The sequence below is a fragment of the Aythya marila genome (genome assembly GCF_965140915.1).
Source record: "Aythya marila genome assembly, chromosome: 18".
Classification (NCBI taxonomy): Eukaryota; Metazoa; Chordata; class Aves; order Anseriformes; family Anatidae; genus Aythya; species Aythya marila.
Window position 1 is genome coordinate 12234837 of NC_139059.1, and position 22641 is coordinate 12257477.

A 22641-nucleotide genomic window follows, 5' to 3' on the forward strand; every position below is an offset into this window, starting at 1 on the left:
AAATATTAACTGTTTTACATCAAAAGAGTCATTGGGAGGTGCAAGCAATGTGTGATATTGTGCTAAGAAAGTATGTCTGTGTAGGAATATACACTTTAGGGAAGCACATATGTAGAGGATGTACCATATGACAAAAGGTAAATAAAAAGGTGTTCTGTAACCCATCTAGAGGGGGACGGGAGCCAGGGGTTTGACCTTTCCAAAGTATACAGGTAAACTTTACTGAGTTACTTGTTTGTCCTAATTGACCACGTGACTAGATGGGTGTAAGCTTTACTGAAAGGGTTAAAGCAGGCCTTAGAGATTGAGTGGGATTTTCACAGCCCCTGGCACCCCTCCTCTTCTGGGAAGGTGGAGCGAATGAATCAGACATTAAAGAAGCAATTAACTAAACTAGTGTTAGAAACCCAATTTCCTTGGGTAAAATGCTTACTCCTACAGGTTTAAACAGCACCAAGAAAGGATATAGGAATTTCACCATATGAGATGCTGTTCAGATTGCCCTATCTGGGCAGAAGGGATGAGATACCACAATTCAAAATAAGAGAGTTTCCTTAAGAACTGTATTCTGGGGTTGCCTTCTTCTTTGTCATCTCTCAGGACCTGTGGGTTGTTGGCTCAAACCCCACCTTTGGAATTCCCCATTCACCACCATCACCCAGGAAACCGGGTCCTGATTCAGATCTGGAAAGAGTCAACTCCGGCCTGAATGGGAAGGACAATTACTGACCACTGAAACAGCCGTAAGAACTGCGGAAAAAGGTTGGACTCACTATACTCGAGTGAAGGCATCTGTCGACGCTAGTACCTGGGAAGCTGTTCCTACAAAAGACTTGTTGGAAGTTGAAATTGAAGAGAAAAATCTCGTAGTGGACTCTGAGCAGGATAAGAGCTTACAATTGTAAACTAACCTTTTATTTTCACAGGTAACTAACGAGTGTGACTTGTGATTGAGAGGAAGGACAGACCTACAGCGAACTGCAGTGCTCCCAAGGGGGGGGTTGTTATAGTAGTAGTGTACATCTTATTTTTGTATCGATAATTATTTGGAAACCTAAGGTTTAAAAATAATGACAGGGAAAAATTGATTACTAATTTTGTTTTTAGTGATTCTAGGCCTCAGAGAAGGCCTCGGTCAATTGGTAACTTGGAAAAGGCATGACCAGATAATAGCAAAAACGGGATACCCCATCAAAATATGGGTGACTGTGACAGAGGGTTATGTACCACAAGCCGTCACGTTTGATGCTTGTGAGGTGTTAGCTTGTGGAGATTTAAATGCCCAATGACAATTGAGCAGAAAGAACAAATAACTGGGAGAGACACAACAGCCAGATTGAGAATAGCTGTATGGAAACAATCCTCTATTGCCATCAGAGAAAGAGAGAAACTCAAGGAGAAAACAGGAGGCCCTCTGAAATGTGGCAGTTCAAACATTTGAGATTCAAACAGGGTATGGGGATGTGAATGCCTGGATAGAATGGGTCAAATATACTGTCCAGAGTCTCAACCGTAGCTACTGCTATGCTTGTGCCTCGGGATGACTGATTGCCCAGATAGTGCCCTTCCCATGGGGGTGGACCAAAGACTCCCAAGGGATGCGATGTATGATTGCATTGTACCAAGAAAAGACTGCCTGGGGAAATGAGGCCTGTAAGTCTCTCTTTGCTGTTTCTTGCATGATAACAATATCACAGTTCCCCCTGCATTCTCTACAGCTATAGGTAACCATACAGCTTGCCTCTCACGGCAGGGTGTGAGTGCTACCTGGCATCTGGGAGAATTTGCCTTGTGCTACGAAGGACTTGATGGGAAACTGCTCAAGACTAGAGATCCCCAGGGCAGATCTCTGGTGGTACGGTGGAGGGAAGATCTTACGGTCCACCCTGCCATCTAATTGGGAAGGCACTTGTGCACTTGTTCAATCAGCTATACCCTTCACTCTGGCATTTGAAAGAGAAACATCACAAATACCCAGAAGAAGTAAAGGAGGCTTAGGAATATCATTTGATGATAGAGTATACATAGATTCTATTGGGGTACCTACAGGAGTTCGGGATGAATATAAAGCCAGAAATTAAATTGCTGCAGGGTTTGAGTTACTGTTCTGGTGGGTAACAATCAATAAAAATGTGGATTGGATTAATTATTTCTATTATAATCAGCAGAGATTCATCAATTATACCAAGGATGCGATGAGAGGAATCGCTGAACAGCTAGATGCCATCAGCAAAATGGCTTGGGAAAACAGGATAGCATTAGATAAGATGCTTGTGGAGAAGGGTGGTGTACGCGTGATGCTGGGCAACTGTTGTACTTTTATCCGTAACAATACTGCCCCGGATGGCACAGTAACAAGAGCATTGCAAGGGCTTACCACCCTTGCCAATGAATTGGCAGAAAATTCATGAGCAGACACTTCCATCACAGGATGGTTGAAATCTTGGTTTGGTAAATGGAAAGGGATGGTAATGTCCATATTTACATCCTTGATTATAGTAGCAGGAGTTTTGACAGCTATTGGCTGTTGCGTTATCCCCTGTGTAAGGGGACTTGTCCAGCGGTTAATTGAAACCACATTATTGAAACAAATGACCATAGATCCACCACCCTACTCAGATAAAATGATATTAGAGGAAATGGAGAGCAAAGAAAGTGAAGAAGAGGAAGATATTTACCAAATTATACTTAAAATAAATAAATAAATAAAAATAAAAAGAGTTTTTGCAAAAATCAACAGTTTATAAAAAAAGAAAAGGGGGGAATTGTGGGAATAGAAATGTTGTTTTTGCAGAGTTATATTGTTTAGAAGGAGGGAATGTGGTACTGAGATATGCTTACAGTGATAAGAAAAGTTTAGCAGGCGACCTTGTAAAATGCAGACAATCAGACTCCTTAGGACAATTAGGTGAAAATCACGGTGTCAAGTCAAGTCAGATAAGTGAAGAAACATTACCATTTCAAGCAGTAAAAATGTCAAAAGAAATTTGAAATTTAACAGGCCGGCGACTGAAGGCCATGCATTGTTTGTGAAGCATCAGATAGATTGTGAACCTGGATTACCCGCTCAGTGGGGAAACAGGGGAGGGTCCTGCCATCAAAAGGTATATAAACTGTGTTTTGGAACTAGTAGATGCGCTCTCTCCTGCTTGTGGGGCACCCGCCATTGCAATCGCGAATAAATTACTACTTCACTGAGATCCTCGCCTGAGCCTAAGTTATTGGCTACGGAGTGTTTCTCACAACACCTCTCCATATGAAAAGGCTAACCTGTGTTTCTCTGGCAAACGGTTCTTCAACAGAAACGATGGCTTACCTGGACAGGCCAATGGGAAGGGAAGCAGATATGTGCCGTTCAGCACGAGATGAAACCAGACCCCTCCTGAGCACTGCAATGCCACCAGTTTTGCTGCTGATGTTACCAAGTGCTTGTGCTGACTGCAGAGACTCAGAGAAATAAAATACCATAGCTCTTGTCATTCTTGCTAATAGCTGGTAAATACAGACTAAAAATCTGTCTGTAAAACAGAAAGATAAGTAGGTAAGAGAATTCACAAATGCATTAATGCTTTCATTATCCTCTTCTTCTAAATAAACATGACACTTACACATAACATGCACAGTCAGCTAATACCCCTAACACTTTAAAACCTTGCTTAAAAAGGAAAATGCAATTAAAGTATACTTTAGGGGATAATTCAAGCAATCAAACCGTCACTGTTTAACAGTCAACAGTACTTTAATGGAAAATACTCAACATCAAAATCTGTCTTTGCTGTAAACAATTTTTGGCACAAAGAAACCTGGCACTTTCTGTCAAGAGGGTTTTTTCAACCCTGTAAATTCCTACTAATTCACTTCTCAATTCACTTTAAGTCTACCAGAGAAAAGCCACTACAGCTCTTCACCACCTCTGGAGCTGGCACCAACTGCCTGCCCACTGCTGCTGCCTGGGCTCGGGCAGATGGAGCAAGCCCCTCTCCTGCAGACCCATGCGCCCTCCCAAGGCCTGACTGCACCAGGTTATACTTGCTGCTAACAAAGTTTTGAATTTTCATGACTTTAAACAGGTAACAAAACAAGTTTTAGGCAGGTTGGCAAAGCAGAGGGGGAAATCAGGCAAACAACCCAGCAGCCCACAGCATGCACAGAGGCACTCACTCCTCCACCACAGCAGCACGTGAAACTTCCAGAACAAAACCCAGGCCACGTGCAACCTTTGTGTTCAAACCAGCAAGGTCCTGGGGAATGAACCACTGGAGTTACCTCTACAGAAACACACTTCACTTCCACAACACCTCTTTGGGACGAGGAGCTCCACCAAGCAGAGCTGCAGACAATGGGATGCGCTGGCCCCTTCAGCCCCCAGCGTGTCCAGCAACCACAAGCTTCCACATTACTCCTGCTGCCACCTGCTGTGCACACAGCACCTGAACCATGGCCCCAGAACCCCACAGGACACACCGAGTACCTCCCCAGCAGCAAAGTGCCCGACACACAACCATACTTTTCCAACTGCTCTGATGTACTTACCCTGTTTTTAACATAAACTGCGGTGCTCTGACAGGCAGGTGCTAATGTGTTTGTTTTTTTTTTTTTAATGCCTCTCTGGTTCCTACCTACATTCATGCCTCCCAGCACACAAGTCAGCAAAGCAGTATTAACGGAGGTGTTTTTCGGACTTACCCCCAGGAACCCTGGTACAGTCTCTGTGACCAGCTGTGCTGCTGCAGGGAGCTCACAGCACCCACCTCTACACTTTCTATTCCAAAGGCACAGGTGGGAACCATCTCATTATTTTGCAAAACCTTCTAATGGCAAAGCCTTTTTTTTCTTCCTTTGAAGTGTCATGTATTGAGCATTTCTCATTTTGTTCCAGACTGCAACTGCCCCAGAGAGCAAGGACTGTCTATGTCTGACAACAGATCCCAGCTTTGGATGAAAGGCACTGCTGAGGAAATAACTAACCTTGCAGAAGCATTTACAGTGTTTTTAGTGTGTCAGACAACAGGGAATTTGTAAGAAGACTAACAACAGGAGCAAGACATTGTCTTAAGTAAATGCTAATCAACCTTTTTAAGCTGACAAGGTTCACATGAAATGCTGCGTGACAGCTCCTCCCAGCAGCAAATCCCATGTCCAACTCAGCCTCGCCTGCACAGCCATTAACCCAGCTCCAGAATACAAACTTCAGCAGCCAACTGCTCCTTTTGGGTGGCTGATTTTCTTCCATATCTTTTCACAATTCAGTAGCTGTCATCTTATGAATCTACCAGAAAAGGTCTCAAAGCCTAACTCTGATTCTACATACAGCTCTAGCTTGTAAAACGAGTTTGAATTTCCTGCTTCAAACATCGAGTTTCCTAAAGATTTGTATACTCCATACTAACAGAAAATTATTAAAAAATAAGTATGTTCTCCAATCCTGTCCTGGGGGAACAATTCTGACATCCAGGCTCACCTCTGCACTGTAACACTGGAGCAGATGTCCTCCTCAGTCATAACACAGAAAGCATTGCTCTGTGAAAGCTATGGACAGCAAAGGTTTTTCTATGTACAACTGCTTCAGACAAAAATCTATCTGAACAGTAGTCACAAAGTACACTGACATAAAATCCAAAGACACCGACTATTAAAAAAAATAACAATTATATCTCTAGATATTAGAATTGCTATAACAAATAAGTGTATCAAGCACAAAAGAAAAAAATCTGAATGCAAATTCAAAGAAATGCAGAGTCAAAATAAATCTAGAATTCAGAAAAAAAGAGACTGCTTCCAATAAAACTATCACCATACTGTAGAAGGTACTTTGATAGTATGACAGAGGAATACAGAGCATAAGCCAGTGACAGAAAATAAAAAATTAGTTCTGCAGAGCTTCCATTAGTCATCACAAACTGTCCTGCAGTGGCCAAGGCTGCCTGTGGGAGAGCTGGCACCAGCTAACGCCAGCAGCCCCTCCTGACAGCTCTCCTGTCCTGTTCTCACCTCTCTTGAAAGAAGCTCGAACAGAAACAACCCACTGCAGGATCTAGCATCTGTCCTGCTGGCTCTTGAGATGGCAATTCAAGGTGTTCACGCTCCGTATAAAAGTGTGCATGTCAGGTGCTCATTCAGCACAAGTTTTGGCAGGCACAAATCAAACTGCCAAATCCCACCCAGTTTGTTTCAGACCAATTCAACAGGTAGGAAATTTCCAGTGCTACATACACAATTAGTTTAGCTGCATGTTTCTGGAGTTGCTCTTTTGTTACAGGTAAAGTAGTACAACAATTAGTAACCCTTTAAATTGCTTAATTTTACTTTTACTTAAACAGCATTGTGAGAAATGGAAGCTCTCTTAGGAGTAGGTCTGCCATAGGTGGTTAGTTGGAACAGAAAGTGGACACATTCCCAATACCAAGGTTGATATATAAAACAGGATAATACTATAAAAATATGTAGCTTACTTTGTGCCTTTCCACAGAAGTTTATCTGAAAGCCTAAAGCAAAAGAGACAAGTTCTTGTTCATTCACTGCAAGTCAAAGTGCATCACTTAAGAATCACTTTTTATGTTTCAATGTTCATTAACTCTAAAATCATACATTAAACAAGTTTATTAGATCAAAATTTAGAATGTGTTGCTTCAAATGTAGAGCAATCCCATTCAATTCAGGATTCATCATTTTATAAACAAACCAGTCTTGAGTGGCAGCAGTGTTCAACAAACCAGCAAGGGCACCAGCCCTTCTGCACAGCAAGCACGAAGGATATCAGTTCACTTCAAGGAGCTTTAGTTTCTTTGAGGCGCTAATAGAACTCAAACAGCAACAGCTCTAAAGCTGACAAATTAAGGACAGGAATCCAAGCTTTGCTCAAGGGGGATTTGGACACTGCAGCACTGATGGTATTGCAGGGCTCCATACAACAAGGCGCTGAGACCTGGACAGAGTCTGCAGAAACTTCCTGCAGTTGGGGACACGGCTGCCCAAGGATGGGCACCGCACACCCGGCCCTCTCCAGCACTGCTGACCTAGCATGTGGAGATGGATGCTTCTCTGGGATGTTTGTAACGTCCTTATCAGTCCCATCACCACAGAACATTTTATGGCCATGAGCCACGGTATGTCCGCACAATGCATTATAGCCATACAGGACAGCAGCTGCACTTCCTATCACAGCCAGCACCACCATACTGCTCAGGGAGGGAGGACCTCACTGAGGCTTGCCTTCTTCCTGAGAGCTGCTCAGCCATGCACAGCCAGATCTCCAGGAGCGTCTGGCTCACTGAAGGTGAGCACACTAATAAGCACAGTACATGCACACATGCACAGGCACACGGCTGAGAGGGAGCCTTAGCACATCACCTTACACTGGCCACCAGAACCAGAAACATCCTCCACCCCACAGGAAGGTCTTGGTGCCCACTGAGCAGGCTGGAGACTCGAGCCAGGACACCATTGCAGCTCTCAGAAAACTGCACGTGCTGCAAGCTCATTTCAATTTATGCTGCAGCAAATGTATCCTTGGATACAAAAAATACGGGAAGCTTTTGACTCAGTTTGAGTAATGAGAGAAAAGCACATGAACTGTATAACCCAACACTGCGGTGACCAAAAAAAAAAAAATAGCAGACAAAAAAAAAGAGAAAGTGTTGTTCACAGGCACACTGTTGCCAACTCTGGGCTTCACCATGAGCCTTACAAAACCTGGTGTCCCCTTCCCACCAGAAGTTCCAGCTTAAACCATCTGCTGAATAAGATTTTTTTTTAACTGGTTTTGTCTCCACAATAGCATGCAAAAACAGAAAAATAACCCCAAAGCCACCAAAGCAAGCTGGTAGTACATTCAGAGAAGAAGGAGCAAATAAGAATGGTAATTAAAGTTACCCACATTAGTCTAATAACATTAACAGTAATTTTATTAACAATAATATAAATTGATCAGTGAAAATTAAAAAATGCATTACCCAACCATTTTACTGGCAGGACAGCATAAAACTATAAAGGAAAAAAATAAAAACAACAACAATTTCATTCCACGAGGGAAGTACCTTTTTCCCCCTACAAAAGCAACTCAGCTGTCTAACTAGCTTGCAAGTTCACTGTTTTGCCTTAAAATTTCTTCCCATTCCTATGGCTCAGCCCTGCACCTGTTACCTCTGCTTTACCCAGGAAATGTTCCCTTCTCGGCTCCTGGTTATGGGAGCACGCTACCAAGCTGTTCAGTTGCACCATGGTTCTTAAAGTTTTTGAAGTCCAAACAGATACTCCGAATAGATTTTCATTTTCAGAAATGATTAATGCCATTTTTATCTACTGCTAGTTTTCTTTCTGATCATGCCTTTGCTTTTCTTTTCAGTCATGTTATTATAAGTTCCTATGCCAGACATTATTCTTTTGGTGGTTATGCAAGTTTTTTCATTCTTTCAAAATCCCACAAGTAGGGGCAGATGCAAAGTTTGCCTGCTAAAGAAATAAACCCCATAACATTTCAACAAAAATTCCTCCAGTCCATTGGCTTTTAAAAGTCCTTGGGAAAGAGTTCTATCCCTCTGCAGAGGGCAGGCAGGTCTTCAGTACAGAAGGAGCCAGGGAGTCTGCCCAGCTAATCCCCACAGTCTCACGCTGGGTAACAGAAGACTGTTGCAAAAATACCAGCCAGTAGCCCCAGCCCAGATCCAGCTATCTTCTTCCCTTGTTCTCATCCCCATTAACTCCTTCTAACTCAGAGCTCCTTAAAAAAGGAAATCAGGCATCAGTTCTGCATAAAAAAACTTGAGTGTGCCATACGGTAACACAGGATCCCCCTACCCATTAAAGCTCTTGCAAGGTGTCAGAGCACCACAAATAAAACAATCTTCAACATTCATAACCGTCTGTGTGCAGCCGACAGACAGAGCCAATGCTGCTTATCACCTGTATCACATCTCCACCCAGAGAAAACTGACTTTGGTTTACGACGGAAATCTCTCAACTAGAGCAGGACTCCTGCCTGACCTTTTGCCGAGACACTGTTTAATACTATCCCAGAATCAGTGGTGCTATGTTCACGTCTGTCCGTGGCTGATCCCAACCCTGTGCCTGCTAAAACAGCTTTGGTCTGCTTCTGCTGCTGAGGCTGCTGCTGCTTCCCTGGGAGGCAGCAGGGGAAAGGGAGCAGCTGAAGGCATCATCACTCATGATGCTCCCACCCTCTGCATTCAGCCTGGTTCTGCTGCCCATGTTTTCTGCCACATGCAAAACTGCAGGCAAACTCGAGATGAAGTGTATTCCAAAGTCACTGCAAGTAACTTCCTGTCAATGGCAACAGAGCATCTATTTCCTGGAAAGGATGGCAGTGGTTAGTGCTTTCAACCTAGCCAAAGGCATATGGCAGGACAGGAATACTGTAATGTAAAGCTCTGAAACACATCTAAATAGGCATTAAGGAAGGAGTAGCAGCATGTATGTCGAAGACTAAGGGTGACAGAAGATCAACAGTGACAAAATTGTCATTGAACATTTCCAGCTACTGACTGAAATCCTGAAGATGTCTTCTGGAAGAAAAAGCAGAGCAGGGCATCTAAATTGTTTTCAAGAGAAGCTTGATGCACTTAAAAAAGGAGTCTGTGGTAGAAAGGGGTCGTTATTGGAGACAAAATATTAAACTCCCAACATGAGAAAAATACTGAACTCCTAACACAAACACGAGCATGTCAAATTCATAGATGGTTAAAATAACTGCTGCACTCAGGACTGGGGAACTTTTCTTCTAGAGTACTTTGGTTTATTTATTCCTCTAAAGCACTGGACAAAATTACTTTATAAGATCACTTGCAAGACGTTTTCATAACTCCCATTCCTGCAAGACTGAGTACTGGGAATAGACTCAATTCTCCAGCACACCACAGTTGCAGCTTTTGGATTTCAACAACAGGTTCAAATTTAGCAGACAGCATTGCTGTGAGACTGCTGTGGATGCAATGAATGCTGTATCCCATGGTGAACACAGTCACTCTGCTCAGTTCACCTGTGGAACTCTCTGGATGAAACCCTGACCACGCAGTTGCGTGTCCTTGTGAACAGGAGGTAATGTTGCTACCAGGGAGGAAGCAGCAACTACTCCTGGTAGATTGGAAGTAGACAACCCAACCCTCACCTCACGTGGCTGAGTTGCCACAGAGCAACCAGCTTTGGCTGTAAAACCCAAATCTTTTGAATACGGTGCCCTAATGGACAGCAAGATTTTTATGCCAGTGTTAATACATCTACAACTTCGTGCATTGCTCTGCAGCATGGACAACCAAATAGCTGAAGAACGTTGCCAAGCTGTGTTCATTTAGTTTGTTTTGGGTCTCAAACACTTAGGACATGCCAGCACAGGCTTTCATGGAGAATATGAGTGCTGGGTGGCTACAGCTTCATTGCCAAAGAAGAATTAATCAGATTTTACACGGATACCAATGCAAACCTTCCCAGAAAGCTTCTATTTACTACACAGAAATAGCACCATGGACAAGCAGCTCCTGGAGCCTATCCCACAGTGCCCTGGAATGACGCAGGGATCAGCTCAGACCTTTGGCAACTCAGTGATGAAGCAGGTTCCCTGCTGCCAATTCTGTTTTGGGCTCACGTTCAAGTTAGTTGTGACTAAGACCTGTCTATATTAAAGCAAATGACCAGCCCCATTAACATTTCATACCCTAGCTGAAATACAGCCTGCAATCACACTTTCTTACAGTGTATTTTCATAGGGCAGGAAAAAAAAACACTCACAGCCACAAACCAGACTTGAAATTTCCAATTCAAAGCCCAAGATATTCCAAATCGTGTACCTTTACAGTGAAATCAGCCACGCCATCTAACACAAGGATATGGACAGACATATGTGAGCTGTAGACACCACCTCCCACCATCTCAACCTTCACCGCTTCCATGCTTGTTCCTTCTGCTACTCACAGAGAGCAGCAGGAACAAGGCCACATGAGCAGGTCAGACAGCAAAGTCTTGTTTTCAACCCAATGTTATCTAGCACTGAGGTGCAGCAGCAATGCTTATGTTTTAGAAAGCTTATTTGGCCACAACTCTGCTATGTGCAGATAAAGAGCTCCAGGATCTTATTCCAACTCCTCTCAAAAAGAAATAAACAAATTAGAAACATATTTTAAAATAGAATTTGTATTACCAGGAGAACACGAGCAATCTTGTTCAACATGTGTGTCCCTGTGCAGCAAGAACTCAACTGCTGAGCTGCTGCCCACAGCAGCAGGTCTCTGCCTTCAGATTCTTCTTCTTCCAACAGATGTCAGAGTTCACTCATAACTAACTCCTTTGCACGAACTTGCAGACACACTCCTGATACCATACAGTCACACTTTATAGTTTTAACAGTTGGGCTACATCAGAACAGTAGTTCTTAAGAGAGAACTAACCTCTACTCATCCCCAGATCAGCAAGGAAACTAATCTTACATCAGACATCCAAATGCCTTAGTTTCCACATCCTGACTGCTACGGCTACCTTGAGGGTGAGGAAAAAAAAGGTATCTTGAAGAAAGGACAAAACTCACATGTCCTGAAGTAGTATACTAAGTTCTATATAACACCACTACATATAGCTTCTCATCCAGTTTTTCTGGTAGGTAACACCTCTTCAGCAGTAAAAACATCTGGGGTCAATACAGTCTCTACAGCCTGTCATCAGGTTGTCTGAGAGGACAACAGCCATTCTGTCCCTCTGCTCTAGGCTTCCAGTCTTGACCACTTCTACAAAGTGGTTCTGATCATCCTCACACAATATTCCCCTCCGTCCGACCTTCGGCTCCTCCAAGTTTGAGTGACATGCGAGGAAAGAAGAGAACATCAAAGGTAGGGCAAGGGTTCCAACTGCTTGGCATGAGATCAGGTCCTGTGCTGACACGGTTCAGTAGGGGAAGTGGTCTTTACAGGAAAACTCAGATGTGGTCCCATCACTCCCCAGAAGGGATTTCCAAATGCAGTGCTTTTATCTTATTCCATAACCCCTCCCAGGTCAAACAAATGCAGCCATGTGTTTTTAAAGGAAACTGTTTCATCTCTGTCCACAAACCTCTTCAAAGTACAAACACTTTGCTCTCTGGTCCAAAAGCAAAGTGGTGGCTAATTCAGTTCAGAGAACTTCTTCCAGAGAATCAGGTCCAAAGCAAACTATAAAACTCTTCTGCTCCACAGAAATAATAAGCCTGGACAAAACACAATAAAAGGTCTGATTCCCTTTTAGCTCAGCTGTGTCTGCTCCCAACAGCTGTCCTCCTTATGCCAAAGGGCATCTCCTGAAGCACCTCAGAAAGATCAAATAAATTATTCAAAACACCGACTAATTCCTGGCACTTGGACTCTTTGTTCACCCCAGATCAGTGCAAGCTGTCTGCTTCCTGAAGGGCTTGCTCTGCCTCCAGTAAAGGGCACATACAAAGGCTTCAATTTGGAGAAGAGGAAATCAATTTAGCAGCTAATAAATACGCAATTTGTGCAATATACATACTGTCCACGTCCCTTGACGATCATACAAAAGTTAATGGGCCATACCCTGCTAAGCACAGTTATTGCACAGGTTCATGCGAACTGAAGCTGAGCTCATTTCAAAGCAGAACTGGGAGGCAGAGGGGGAGCAGAGGCACCATGTTGTATTTCCTCACAAAGAGCAATAGCAGTGTCCCCTCCACTGAGGGCTACAGCCTCAGAAGTCAAGGTCACACGTTTTGGAAGATGGTCTGCAGCATCACATGACAGTCCTGATGCAAATCCAGGCCAACGCAGGGTCTGGGCAAGTGGGGAGCAGGCACCCAGTAGGCTGTGCCGAGATTTCTGCAAGGACCTTTCCTTACTTGTAGTCCAGTCTTCTTTCAAATAAAAATAAAAATAAAAATGCAAGCTATGCACAGAAACTTAAATAAGTCTGTGACATCTGACAGAAGTCATATTTGCACCTTTCAGCATAGGGAGGCACAAACATACTGCTGCTGCCCAAACCACAGAATGTATTCTGAAGTATCGGGCACCTAAGCAGACCACAGAATGCACATCGCAGGTATCTTCAAAATTTAAAGCCTCCCCCCAACACTATAAAAGGGGCAAGACAACAGGAATCTAGATAACTTTGCAGGTGCCCAGAAGACACAGCTTAAGCTAACTTAAAACAGAGTGAAGTGAAAAGTTAAAATTGAAGTCAGAAACGCAGCCTATTCATAATAAGAAGGGTGCTAAGGCTGACACAAAGCTTTTGCATAGGTCATGCTCAAATACTGAGGTAGAACATGTTTTTCAGTTCTCCCTCCCACCCTTATCATCACTTGCAAGTGTATTTGGCTGCCAAAATTTGTCTATTTTACATCCTTTGGTATAAAATGGATCCCTCCTGTCCTCTGGGTGCACCAAGTTTAAAATATTAAGCCATATGAATTGGTTCAAATCTGCCTTACTGCTACCTCCCTCCTCCACTCTATGCTGTTCAACTTCCAAAAACATCTTGGAAGAAGACCAATGCAGTTAAGGTAGTTACCAAGAGGTAAAAACACTAGGATTAAAGGAAGGCAGGAAGCTAATTAGGTCCAATATGGTGCTCTTCTAATTCATTATGTTATTGTAAACCAGCATGCCAGTTTCTATCTGGCCTTAGACACTGACGTGGCATCAACACCCAGCACAAGCTTGCAAGCAGACCTCTCTCCAGGTGCGAGCAACTGCCTTTGGCTTAGATTAGTTCAGGGGGCGTGGGATTTAGGATAAACATACACCCAGTGTATCTGCAGACATGCAGAGTTTGACAACGGGTGGAGCGAAGCCAGCAGGCTGGCTGCCTGCCTCCAGGAAGGTGGTTTCCTCCCTCCTGCCACCTCCAGCAGCGCAGTCCTACCCGTCCTGGAAAAACTCTGCCACTTCAGGCCACTTTGACCTGTCCCCCACAGCTGGGACAAGGCAGATGGCTACAAGGTGATCATTCAGAGGGCTGTTAGAGGTGCCTATAGGTTTCCAAAAGCACAGTCACAAGGAGCATGAACACCCAGAGGTGCTAACATTGGAGCAAGTTCCCACTTCCACCCCGACCAGTGCTCCAGAAGCTTGGAACAGAAATATTGTGCTCCCTGCAGCACACATCCATTCAAGAGGCTGCCATACGTCGTGCCACCTACAGAATCAGTTTTCCAAGCCTCTTATGTACAGTTTGCAGAACAAACCCACCTAGCAACACTCAGCAAGAGCTTAACAATGGAGGTAACCTGTCCAGCAACTCAGCTATGGTATAAGGATGTGGGACTAGGATATAAAACAGGGCACAGAGTCACAGCAAAAATTACTTTGCCTTCTTCAGACAAAGAGTAAAAACTAGAGGGTATTGAGGCTGCACACATCCTTCCTGCAACTCTGTCCCTGAAGAATAAGATGTAATGCGTCTTCCTCACAATTTCATGCCTTCTGGACAAGTACTTAACCCCCGGGCACCCTTAGAATAGGTTAGAGCACCTTCTTTCCGATAGTTTTAATATCAAACATTTTGATATTAAAACTATTTTGCTTCCATAAACATGTGGGGTCAGTTGCCTACTGAAAGGCTTGAGCCTCACAGATTTTTTTTTCAGATGCCCATCATCACCAAAGAGTAGCAAGTGTATACAGGGGGACAACTAGGTACATGCTGGCTATCCTACTGTTAAAGCCTAGAAGCGACACCATATTCAAATTATCTGCAAGTTGAACTGCAGAAGCGCAGGCGAACTGAACTGTCTCACTTGGGATTTACCACGAGTTAACTATCACACGTTAATTAATCCAGCTATAGTAATACATCTTTCTAATAGGGGAAAAAAAAAAAAAAATCAGAGATCAACAGCCACTGCATTTACCCACTGCTCATACGTTTCTTCTGCAATCAAACAAGCCTGCAACACTAAAACAAAACCTAAATATGTAGATGAGAAAAGGTCTTCACAGGGAACACCAGCAGACTCAACTAAGACGGTGCAGGATTCACACTGGCTAACTGCAATTGCACAGAGCAGACTCCTTAGGTTGCAACCACACAGCCAACACCTATCACCAGAAACTGACCAAAATGATAGTAAAAAATCCTGCCCAAAAATGCAGTAACTAGTGAACCAGTTTACTTCAAAATGCAAATTGTCCTAAACTTGGTATCTTCACAGGGACTGGGTTTCTCTCTGTACAAGAGAGAACCAAACCACAAAAGATCAAGTTCAACACAGGAATTTCTGATATGTTTGTTCACCTCTCATTAAGCAGGAGGCCAGGCTGTGTGATGATAATAATCCATCCTGACCAGAATATCCATGGAAGAACCCACGTCCCCAGAGACTAGGTGACAGCCCCACAGTCACCACAGAAAGGTTCAACTGGCAAAGTCAGCTAAGTTTTCTTCATGCTGCCATTGCAGCACAGCAATTCCTACCTCCCCACAAGGGATGCTGTAGCCTCAGCACACAGACAGATGCACAACAAAAATATACATATCTAGGGAGGCATTTATCTTCAGTGAATACAATGCAGTGCATTTTAAATAAGATGCATCACATCGGGGAATATAACCAGCACCTTTTGAAAGCTAGACCTGATCAGTGTACTCAGACGTTTGAGAGGGTGTGTGTTGGGTCTGCCATAAGCAGAACATCCATCCAGAGATCAGAGACTTTTGTACCTTCTTAATAATCATCACTTCAGTTAAACTTGGACTGACATCTGCTGCTGGTTCCTGTCCCACAGGGCAGAGGACGACACAAACACCCCAAGCAGTTTCTCTCATGCAGTTTTTCCTTCCAGCCTCCACTGGCTGTAGAAGATATTCCTCACTTTGAGAAGCGAGCCTCCACATTCTTTAAACTCACGTAAGATTTTATCAAATCTAAACCCAGTAGAAGATTGCTGACTTCAAAGGTAGCAATCACATCCTAACTATATGATGTTAACAAGGTGTTTGTGTTTGTCTGATACATGCATAACTTGATGTGGTTACACAAGACTCCCATAATTAATGTTTCACTTCATGCACATATGTCTATGAATAATTCTAATTTTGGGGACCCCTTCTTGGTAAAATAAAGATTGGAAAGTTTTCTGGCAGTTTGCCTTTTTTTTTCCTCTTTCTCACAGCACTCTTCTTTCTCCCACTGGATGGTGTTTTTTGTTTGTTTTGTTTTGTTTTGCTAGAAAGGCAATGATGTGGTTTCCGATTCTGTCAGCTCCATCAAGTCAGCATGAAATATCAGAAAAAACTCCTAGCATCTGATGAGACTTAACTAGTATTTTCAGGCCACTCCTTTATGAGGAAAACAGATATATTAAGAATGTTGGTTTACAAGTAAATTGAAATAGAAAGCTGAAATGCCATAACATTTGCTTATACATACAGTACTACATACACATGTGTACACTAAGACAAGCACAAAGGAGAAGTACGGCATGTCAGCCATATCCTAGCAGAGCTACAGTACGGGAATGAACTAGCAGGTTCAAATAAACTGAAGTTTTTTGCTCACCAGACAAGTACCTTACCTTCTATATAAATGCAAACATGTCAAAGTCAATGTATACACACCAACCTGACAAATCTGCAAACGTCAGTTTGCAACAGCAGTGTACGTCAACACACAATGGCTCTATAATTCCACTGTGGGCAAGAATAATTGCAGTCAGCTTCTCGTTTTATTCAGTGAGTTAAAGATACATTTCACTCTGCCAACAACAGGTTAATAATACACAGTGAAAGATAATGTATACTTTAACAATGTGTACTTTGTCACCTATTGAGGACAAGGATTAATTCCACCCCCCACTTTTTCATCTTGTTCTCTTCTATTTTCCCTGTTTTCTTATACATGTACATGTATGTTTCATCTGTTTCACTTATGTTGGCTTTTCAAACATTGCTTCTTACCTAACCTGATGCTCACTTTCTGCTCTTTACTTCCCAACTGCCTTCTTGTTCCCCAAATTCCATTCTTTGAGGTTCCCTAAGAAAATTCCTGTGTTTACTGGCACTTGTTTTCCTTACTCTCACCCTATGCCCTTACTTTCTTATGCCCCTCTGTGCAGAAAGGGAAGTCCACCCACCAGCCCTTTGCCTGCCTGCTGCTCTTCACAGACACAGCCCCCAGGACAGGTCTCTCGTTTCTGCTGCGCTGCTGCCAGTAACCACTCTGCTCACAGACCTGTGGGCCCACTCCCTGCTGGCGCAGCTTTGACTTCAGGACTGAGGCCACTCACACTGTGCCCTGGCAGGTCCAATACCTCAGCACAGAGGCTCTGAGGTTGCATTTCCCTCCTCCTGATGAACAAGGAAAAGGGCTGCTCAGGTCACTCCTTGCACTCACCAAGGCAGCAGCATTTAGAGGAGGAAGATGCAGGGACGATGGCATCTCTTACTAAATTCCCCTAACAAGAAGCATTCTGGTCGCAGTGGTACCCACAAATGGTTTCAGTAATACTTTTCACCATGCTGTCTGAAGAAATTCTAGTTACCTCAAAGACACAGCACAGGTCACACACCAACAGCAAGTTCATCCAACAACAGTGACTGGCAAAGTTCAACTCTGCAATCACCAATTCTGTTGCATGCTAAATATGAATGACAGGTGACCTACTGAAACGCCTCCTGGAAGCTCTTTTCTGTCAGGTAAAGAAAGGTACAGGGCAGAGCTTCCTCATACTTGTGCAGAAACTTATCTCCCAACTCTGATACTGCACTGAATGGCATCCACAGGTGACAGCAGGAGTCTAGTCTCTCAGGCAACAACCCCTCTGCTATCTCCCTGTCCAGGATTCTTCCTACATATTCACACAGGAGACTGTCTAACCAGATACCACAGTTCTCCAATTCTTGCTAAAACCCAAAAGGTTATAGCTGGGGTGCGGGCAGGGGAGTAAAAGGGGCAAAGGATGGGACAGAGAAACAGATGTGAAGGGAACTGAGAATCCCAAATTCCCAGCCCATCCAATGTCTGAACTGTTTGTGTACACTCTGAAAAGATATAAACAGTATGTATGCTTGGTTCTGGAAAGACACCAGAGTATTACAAGCAGTAAGTGCTTGGAAAAGTCCTGGTTAGCCTCCAGGGTCCTTGGAAGCTGAATGCAAGAGCCAAATATACAACAGCCAGTTACAAGTGTTTTCTAACTCTTGCTTGGAGGTATGATGACTGACTCCTCAGCTCCCAATTAGAATTAAAATTCTCTCTATGCCTTTGAATTAATTAAATTTCATACACTAATTCTTCAAAGGATAGTTTTCTACATAACGTCAGCAGTAAAGATTGTTACTAATTCTGTCAATTTCAACAGAAATGCAAAATTCCTCAAATTACTGTTTTTGTTTTTAAAATCACTGTCTTTGGTTTTTAAAATCACTCTCAAAGTTCAATATCTTACTTCCCACGGAACCTCTGTTTTGTCCAAAAAACAGCCAGAACAAAAGGAAAGAAAAGGAAAAAAAAAAAAAAAAGGAAAAAAGAAAAGAAAGGAAAATAAAATAACGAAGTAACACCTATTTTCAATACTTAAAATTTTTAAGTATTCCTTTTTATGGATTTTTTTAAGCCTTCCTTTGTCTCTTATCTGCCAACTATGCATTGAACACAGCACTACCAACCACATGTGCCAGGAACCTGCCTTTGGGAACGAATGAAGCTCCCAGGTGCCTGGGCAAGAAAGGCTAATGCAGTCAGCCGGGAGAAGACATGAGAACGAAGCTGGAAATGTAGAACACTAAGGGTGGAAAGATTTGAAGCAATCCTTTACATGACTGCAAGGCTTGTGGGCCATCACAGCACAATAAGCCTGGTGTGAGTACAGTGATACTGAGTCCAAGAGATACCAGGCTATCTAAAGAAGCTTTACACAGAAATTCCATAGGATATTGATACAAAACAAAATGAAACTGGGTGGTCTGCAAAGACTTTCTGACGCCCCGGATCTGTTTGCCCAGCTCCAGATATCAACATGACAGGCCTCAATTTCCAGGACAACTTCACCCTTGCATTACCACCACCTGGCCCACTACTCATCCCTAGGCCCTGCTATCCTACATGACAGCAGAGACCCCTTACAGAAGAGACCAGCCCTCAGATCACACAGAAAATCCCCTGCAAAAGGCTTAGAACCACAGGCCAACTTTCACATCCTCTCAGCACAACCTCCAGAAGCAGTCGCTATCCCGGAGAGCAGGTCCATGGCTCCTTCATGGACAGCACAAGCATCGGCTGAGACCATAGCCAGTCGCACCCACCCCACAACCACTTGATCCCATTACCGCCTTCAGAGTAGCAGTTGCACTAGCTGAGTTAAAGAACGCTTCTAGCTGAAAATTAACTCAACAAAACTCATTTTTTACTATAATTACTCCTTGTAGCTTAATGACTTCCCTGCTACACCTCATCATACTATTTAAGACAATTAGACCAACACCGATGCAGTCCTACTTCTCTCCCCACCCAGCAACACATTCCTGTGCCTTCCTTGCACCAGTGCTCACGCAACCCCATGCCGAGCAAACACTTGGCATCCAAACTAGAAAAATCTTGCTGCTTTTCTTCTGACAGATTCGTTTTGCAACAGCTCGGCTTGCAGAGATGTCGGTGTCAACAGAGAACCAGTGCTGGTGAGAGGAGGGTGGTGGGATGCCCACTGGACCTGCCCCGGGTGTGACCAGCCCACAGAGGTAGCCCTTCCTGCCCCATACGTCTCCCCCGTTTTCCTACAGGTGGTTGCACAGCCACACAGTGATCCTGGTGGAGGACTGTCCTCACGGGAAGGTTTTCTGCCAAGTTCAGGGAATTCCCTTTACGACCACTGCAACAGCAACATGTTCACCTCTGCCAGGAGGTTTTCCAGAGCCACCTAGGATCCTACATTGAGCTACTCCCAGGACACCTCAACACACATCTGTTACCTTAAGAACAACAACGAAAAAAGCTATTTATGTAACACCAGATTTTACTGCAAACACCTGCATATCATCAAACTGGCCATTGTCTTCCTGAATTCCTGTTTAAATAGACACTTGCAAGAAACTACACAAGAAACAAATTGCCCTTCCTCCCCCCCTGGAGAAAGGATGCAGGTATTTCTATGTCATTGCCAACTCACACTGCAACACCAGTTCTTATGTCACGGTACGAAACCAAGCTTGCAACCCTGAAGATGCATAGAATTCAGGGAAATGATTCATGAATATGAAGAATATGGGTCACGTGGAAAAATAAAAGGGGTAACACAAAGTTTTAACTGCACTGCAACATGGCTATTTCTGGTCTCATTATAATTGTTTTTACATATCATGCCTTTAGTTGAGTTCTTGAGCCATGCACTTCATTTAAGAGGTTTGGAACTACGGTTCTTGAAAGGTATCATAAACGTGTATAGTATCACCTTCCTAGGGCCCAACAGGTACCAGCTCCTTAGTTTAGCAAACACAAGACCTTCACACAGTGGAAGCTGCAAACAGTGAAAATTTGCTGTCTAGTTCCACGTACACCAAACTCTGCAGTTTGTGTAATCAATTCTCCACCCAAACAGGTTCCCTGTCAGCCTCTAAGTAGTCTCTCCCGACAGGACAGAACAGATAGTAGCAAAGCGTGAAATTTTTTTAGCCGAGAGCTCCCATACTTCTCCTGTCAACACAGAGATTGACCTTTCCCTTCTTCTTTCTTCAAAAAAAAAAAAAAAAAAAAAAATTAAACGTTCCCAAAACAGGACAAACAGCTTCCTTAGCATTACCATTCCTGTATTAAGTTAAAAAAAAAAAAACAACACTGTGTGGCCTCAGAGTAACACAGTCTAAAATGCTGCTTAAGAAGAGAGTGTTTTTCAGTGGTGTAACCTTAAAGAAAAAACTCCAAAGGTATTCGCTGTGGCTTTTCTGAAAAATAAATATCCACTGTTTTTGCAAGAATACTCAACCATCAGCAAGTGCAGATGGGAAGCCTGGCAGCATTACCCTAGTATAACACTCTAAATTTCCATCAGAATAAAAAAACAACAAAAATTTAACCACAAGCTCGCCATTAAACTGTTTTTACTTAAACATCTGTCTCGAGAAAAACACATGAACAGACATAAAGGAACAAGAAATGCCAAGCACCAGAACCGTTCAGCGAGCAACGCTGAGGAGTCCAGCAGGAGTCGGGTCAGAGCCATCCTCCCATGGCCACCAAGAGCCCGGCTACCGCAGCAGTACATGGGCAGCAGTGTTTGCCAAAACGTTACCCTGGCTGCCCCCTGGCCACCCCCCGCCCCGGGGCTCTACCCCGGCTCGTTAACACCAACAACGCCGCACTCCCGGGGAAAAGAGCAGCGCGTTAGACGTAACTGGCACGGCGCTGCCGAGCTAGGCCCGCCACCAAAAACTTGCATTTGGGCAGAGGCTGCTGCGCGCCCCCCCTCCCCGCAGGTCACCGCCCAGGGTAGAGGCACGGGCAGGGAGGGCACAAAACGGAGCGGGCCGAAGAAATACCGGAGCTAAAGCCCCCGGCTTTTGTCTCGCTCCTGCCTGCCCCCGGCCACCTCCCCGGCCCCGCTCCCCCCCGAGGGGCCGCCGCCTCCTGGGGCCGCGCAGGCCGAGGTCGAGCCCCGCTTCCCGGCCCCGCCGCGGCGGGCACGGCGCCGCCCTCCGCCGAGCCTCCGGCTGCGGCCTGGCGACACGCGGCACCCGCGGGGCTGCAGCGGGGGGCGGCCCGGAGCGCGGCCGCGCAGAGCCCCCGGGGCAGCCCGGCGGGCGGGAGGGCTGCGCCGGGGCGGCGGCGGGCACCAGCCCCAAGATAGCGTCGAGGGGGCGGCGCGGCTCCGGGCCGGGCACGGCCGCACCCCCGGCCGGCTCGGGAGCGGGTTCCCAGCGCCGCTGCCGCGGGGTCCCGGCCCGCCCGGCCGGACCCCGGGAATCGCAGCCCGCCCGCGCCCCGGGGGGCGGAACCCGCTCGCCCCATACCGACTGGGGCAGCGCCGAGCCGGGAGGGAGCGGCGGGGCCGCCGCCCCCGGCTCCCCCCCCGCGCCCCCGGGCCCGGCGCTGCTCGCCGAGGTCGCGGGGCCCGCAGGCGGGGCCGCGCCGCGCCACCGGGGGCAGCGGGGCCGCGGCGAGGCCTAGAGCGGGGCGCGCTGCCCGGCCCGGAAGCGGCGGCCGGGCCGCGGCCTAGCACGGGGCTGCTTACCCTGCTTACCCTGCATGCTGCTGACGGCCGCGTGTGCCGGCGGGCCGCCGGGGCCCGGCCCGCTCCCGCCGCCCGAGCCGGAGCCGCTGCTGGGGCTGGGAGTCGCCATTGTGTGCGCCAGAGACGGAGCGGCGCGGAGGCTGCAATGCAGCAGGGACCCTCCCAGGCAGGACACCTAGAGCCCCGACGCCGTATAGCAGGCGCCGGAGCCTCCCCGTCCGCCGTCCGCCCCCGGGCTGGGGCTCCCGCTTAACCCCTCCCAGGCGGGGCACTCGCAGCGGCCGCCCAGGCTCTGCGCTGCGGGCTCGGGCGGCTGCCGGGGCCAGGGTGCCCTGCGGCTGCCTCCGCCTGCGGGGCCGGGGTCTGCCGCCCCCGGCCCGTTCCCCGCGGCCGGGCCCTCCGCTCGCCGCCGCCGCCGGGCCCTTGCTCCGCACGGCCGGGGGGCGCTCGGCGATGCCTCCTGGACGCCCCCCTTCTGCGCCCCGCT

The 22641-nt window shown here is 45.8% G+C and overlaps 1 protein-coding gene across 3 annotated transcripts in view; it reads right to left on the reverse strand.

The window, feature by feature from the left end:
* MAP2K4 (mitogen-activated protein kinase kinase 4) overlaps window positions 1-22395 on the reverse strand; it is a 109965-nt gene extending 87570 nt beyond the window's left edge. Inside the window, exons 1-2 of one of the 3 annotated variants that reach the window (XM_082774995.1) lie at window positions 22164-22395; window positions 6453-6485 (exon numbers count right to left, since the gene is read on the reverse strand). In XM_082774995.1, coding sequence (XP_082631121.1) covers window positions 6453-6485; window positions 22164-22263 — 133 coding nt within the window. In that variant the 5' untranslated portion in view covers window positions 22264-22395. The remainder of the gene's footprint in view (window positions 1-6452; window positions 6486-22163) is intronic. The other 2 variants (XM_082774993.1, XM_082774994.1) reach the window with 2 other exon arrangements.
* Window positions 22396-22641: the final 246 nt, after the last annotated feature.